Genomic DNA, 5306 nt, shown 5'->3' with positions numbered 1-5306 from the left:
TGAGGATAGTCTGAAACTTCTATTAAACAACCACGAGACATCAATTCTGAAATCGTCTCCTGAACAAAGCTATCAGTCGACGAAGGGCGGAAGATCTGTTTTCAATCGAATACGGCAAGGTTGCCTCCCGAAAAAGAATCTTGTAACCATTACGTTTGATGTCTAGAACAAAGTCCGAAGCCTGAATGGTATCTTGCCAAAAGGAAAAGTTCGCACGTAACTTCCCTTGAACAAAGCTCGAGCTCGATCCTTCGACATCTCGTTCAAATTCGCATAGGTCCAAACAGTCAAGACTTGGATCCTGACGACAAAGGTTTATGTTTGAATTACAGAAATTGGCCCAGTGACCTCGCTTGCCGCATCGAAAACACATATCGGAAGCTCTGGATGAATTGTAGGAATATCGACTTTGGGGGCGAAAATAACTAGAACCTGAAGGAAACGAACCAAAAGTACCGCCAGGTCTGGAAGCGGTGAAGAATGGAGGCGCAGAAGCCGAGGAAACCTTAGAACTGGTTTTTCTCTTTTTCTCTTGAAGAGTTTTAACGTTGACAGCGGCTCTCTTCTCAGCTTTTTTGATCTTCGACACGTCGGCCTCGTCGTGGTCCAATTCATCAGAAACGTACTCTTGAACTGTAGCCGAATTTACATACTACCACTCCTAATATACGCTCCCAAGAGTCGAAAGTAGATTAGCCTATTTGCTGGTTTTTGATAATATAAGAGACACCAGGAAATTGAACTGTTGGAGCAGAGTGGGATGGAAAACCAAGATCTACAGAACACCGACCACGAAAAGGAGTCACTTACAACAAGAATTTTACAAGTCAAAAAAGCAACTACCTTAATATATAAAAAATTGATCAGTATCAAGAGCTTAACCCCCGAGTCAAGTCAAAAAAAATGGCTACAGGATTGTGACCTACCAACAAATGACAACATAAATTGGACTGCTGCTTATATTTTAGCTAAACAATGCACAAAGAGCACTAAGCTAATAGAGTTCCAGTTTAAATTCTTACATAGACGCGTATCAACCAATAACTTCTTATTTAGAATAGGTCTAAAGGGCGATGAAAACTGCAGCTTTTGTCACACCTCCTCTGAGTCACTTATTCATCTTTTTTGGACGTGCAGCCACACATCTCACTTTTGGAATAAACTTACTGAATGGCTGATAAACCTAAATGTACTTCCTAGGGATTATGCTTTGACAAATACTACTGCTTTGGGTCTGAGGCCAGATATCTCTCAATTCGCACTTCTTATAAATTATTGCTTTCTCTTAGCACGATATCACATATGGCTCGCTAAGACAAAAGAAGGCCATCCAAATCTTACACATTTCATACGCACTTTAAAATCACGATATGAAATAGAAATAAAAAGTGGAGACACAAAGAAATGGAAACCTCTTGCAGGATATATGAGGATCTAATTAATATTAGTATATTTCTTCACCTATCTGTATTTATCTCCTACCCATTAGTTTCTTTCAAATCTCCTGTCAGGTGCATATCTTACATTACCTGCAGTGAACCACATGCCTTTACCCTGTTTTTGATGCCTCCATAGTGCAACTTCAAGCTGTAATGATAATTATCTATTTTTCTTCTTTTTTTTTTTTTCTTTGCCCTTTGTCGTCACTGCATGTGTTAGTAGTACTGTCTTCACTGTATTTGTTAGTCGTGTAGATTTGTTAGTCGTTGTAATTCAAACACTGTTAAAATTAGAGTAATATCATGTAAATAGAGCTAGTGCTGTAAGTAGTCAGTGTACTGTTCGTAAGCATTGTATTCTCTTGTATTGTTGCAAATAAAGGAAAAAAAAAAAAAAAAAAAAAAAAAAAACCTGGTCTAGGAGCTAAAATCTTGCAGCTTTCTTTTTCTTAAAACGGTAGTTATCAGCTAGTGCAGGCTAATAAAATGCATTAGTAATCACACGAATATATAACAAACAAGTATTTGTAAGTTCCTGGGCATGGATCTCCGACTCCAAAGAACTCTGAGTTAGAATGTAAAGTGCACGCCGTTTGACCTTGACAAATTTCTCGCACCTTGCCAAGGGAGCTTGAGGCCCGGCAGTTTAAGTCGGGGATGGATGGATGAGGACATATAGTGGCACCGTCTAATCTACCATAATTTGCTGACAAAATTCTGAATTTTCTTCCGTTCTCGCATCTTATCTGCCTGGAATGACCTTCGCAAACAGTCACTGAGTGGTATTCTGTTTAAGAGAAGAAAATTATTATGTTTAGTAAAAAAACATAGGCATTTCGAAACTTGAGGCCGTGTACATCGAGGGTTTCGTAGAATAATAGGGACCTACGGAAACACGAAGGACGCTTCAACCAATTCTTGTGACGCTGGAGAAACTTAATATAACAAAATCGCAAAAAGCTTCAGGCATGAGTTCAGAACACAAAAAGACCTTAAAATTAGTAGTTCAAGAATTCATAATTCCGATGTAAAGCGATATACCTTGTGGCGAAAGCGTTTCGATATACATTGTAGACTTGACATTTTCTTGTTAGCGAATCATGCACATGCGATGTTACTTACTCACTTGCCTCGACTTTGCAGCCAAGGGCTATAAATTAGAACATTGCAAGTAATTGAGTGCAACATTCTTTGTTTCCAATGGCATGGTAATGGGCAAGGAGAACAGGGACGGCGTGGAATCCAGGACCGGCTTAATAGCAACAGGCGCTCTACTTTAATGTTATCATGGCATTTTCACGGATTTTTAAAATTGTTTTTGCAAAAACTCCACGTTCAAGACACGAGAATTCGGTTTCATTAAACGACTAGGAGTTGATAAAAGAAAATTAACCACCATAAGAAAGAATTGCGAGATGCTTTAGCCCAGTGGTTTGAGCGTCAGCCCTTCGCATTTCGCTCAGTGATGAAGGGTTAATACCAGTTTCATTATTTGCGGAAGGAAGAGCGTCATCGATATAAAAATTGTCTTGTACTGCTACAATCATCAGCATGGTCATTGACGAATCTCCACAGGGTGGAATGGCGATACACGGAGAAGATGCAGCACCAAGAATATGTACTATTTGTTCACCATAAAAACCTCAGTCAATCCTGATCTTCCTCGCGCACGCGTATCTTATTTAACATCCCTTTAATGTCTACTTCAATACCAATTTTGCCCTGACGGAGGAGCTGAAGGACACCAATCAAATTGTTGGTCATATCAGACCCACTTAATATGCTTCTTAGGGTTAATCACAGGATGGTGAGGACGGAACCAATGCATGTTACTTTCCTTTGTTTCTCAGCATATGATGACCTCCGGGCAAAACACTTGCTGACGTAACTGACTATTGCTTCACGGTACTTGACGGCCATCTGTTCTTTGCCAATTTTCAACAGACGTACTTCATAGTGTCCATCAACCACGCGGGTGTTTTCTTCTATGATTCTACGCGCCCTCTTATCTTCCGTTGGGAAAACTTTCGCTTGTATCCTCGATGATCCATAACCTTTTTAAAGATTAAACTTAAAAGTTTCCAGAATTTCTCGCCAGTGTCATCTGATGCACCGCTAACTAATGAAAAGTTCACCGAGACTACTGGGAAACGTGTGCCATCAAAAGGACCAAAATACACCACCCCAGAGGGTACCGGCTGGTTTTCTCTCCTTCGGGAACTCTGACCTCCTTGTGAATATGGGCGGAGGGAATGTCACTGGCCACAAGTATGAAGACACGTTTGATGTCAACCGCTGAGAGCTCGATGTTACAAGAGTGAGTACAACTTCAGGTCGATCTCTTCTGGAAGGACTGGTTGCGACCGTTTGAGGTCCGTTGGGACATATGCTTCTGGTATAGCAATACTTCCCCCAAGCCATCAGTAGAGGTCAATGTAAATAATACGCGCTTAGAGCCCACAACATAGTAACTACTTGCAATCGTGTTGATCCCTATCTGTTCAGGCGTCCCTTGCATATAGAGATGTTCAGCTAACTTGCAGTCGATCAAGGTATCCGTACAGCCAGTATGAAGAAATGCATAGGTGGAGGTTGAATTGCCATTCTCTTCAGTTATGACGACAGGCACTACATTCAACAATACAGTGTTCTTAGAAGCTCCAATTCCAGCCGGCGAAACCGATGCTACTCGATCGGGGTTGACCTCCGGATGAGTATTTGAAGGTTGAGATACACTGTCTTCCTTGTTGGTTGGAGAAGGGATAATCTTTGCAATCTCTGCCGCCTCATGAACTGGGGCACCGACCAATGCTGTTGTCTGTGTGTGGAATGTTCAGATGCCGACCGGAGCATTTAGAACACGCAGGAAGTTCAGGGAAAGAACCTGCCAGAACCATGTCCGGGTCTCTCGAGGCCGCATACTGCTTTCTAATTGCCACGTAATCACACTGTTCAACGATAGGACAACGTTGAAGCTTGTGCCGTTTGGACTTGCAGATTCCGCAGATCCCTGAATTTAAAACAGGTTCTTTGCATTCAACACCGGTAGTATTAACTGTTTTTAGTCTGTAGGAGGAGAATAGCTCCTCACATGCTTAGATGTTGGTCGTGTTTCCTTGATGTCACGTTTCAGCACTTGCCCACCAAATGTCGGGTCGTTTCTGATAAATGCTTGCTTTTTTACCAATTTGACAATGTCATTAAGACCAGCACACCTTCCTGTGTTAGCAATCTCGTAGTTCCCGCTTTGACATTTCTCATATCAACTCGTTCGGCAGTCGACTCACGATATGCTTGAAATTTGTTGCAACAGCTGCCTCCCGCTCAATATCACCTTGAAGTATCTTAGTGGCGGCATACAACTTCTTGAAACCGGGCACCGGTGGCTCAGTTGGTTGAGCACCGGGCTGTCACGCGGGAGGTCGTGAGTTCAACTCCGGCCGGACCAACACTCAGGGTCTGTAAATAACTGAGGAGAAAGTGCTGCCTTTGTATTACATCTGCAAATGGTTAGACTCTCTAGTCTTCTCGGATAAGGACGATAAACCGAAGGCCCCGTCTCAAAACCCTTCAATTTTCACAATCCTGTGGGACGTAAAAAAACCCACACACTTGTCGCAAAGAGTAGGGCATGTAGTTCTCGGTGTTGTGGTCTGTCGTCTGTGCTATATCATGGTTGGGAGGGTAAGAGGGCGTACTTAATTTGGAGATTCGCTCTGTTGTGCGACCCCTACCACAGCCTGTTTCTCTTTTGTGGTGAAAGTGATTAAATAAACAAATAAGTAAATAAATAAATAAACGTTCATGAGGCCAACGTTATCACACGCTGGGATAAAATGGGTATAGATACAAGTTCTTCCACACATG

The 5306-nt window shown here is 42.0% G+C and overlaps 1 protein-coding gene across 1 annotated transcript in view; it reads right to left on the bottom strand.

The window, feature by feature from the left end:
• Positions 1-504: 504 nt before the first annotated feature.
• Positions 505-5306, bottom strand: part of LOC138026831 (uncharacterized) — a 27467-nt gene continuing 22665 nt past the window's right edge. Inside the window, exon 4 of the mRNA XM_068874287.1 lies at positions 505-2226. Coding sequence (XP_068730388.1) covers positions 1931-2226 — 296 coding nt within the window. The 3' untranslated portion in view covers positions 505-1930. The remainder of the gene's footprint in view (positions 2227-5306) is intronic.

The sequence above is a fragment of the Montipora capricornis genome, chromosome 12 (assembly GCF_036669925.1).
Source record: "Montipora capricornis isolate CH-2021 chromosome 12, ASM3666992v2, whole genome shotgun sequence".
NCBI classification, from domain to species: Eukaryota; Metazoa; Cnidaria; class Anthozoa; order Scleractinia; family Acroporidae; genus Montipora; species Montipora capricornis.
The sequence above is the reverse complement of the archived record's forward strand: the minus strand, read 5'-3'. Positions and strand labels throughout refer to the sequence as shown.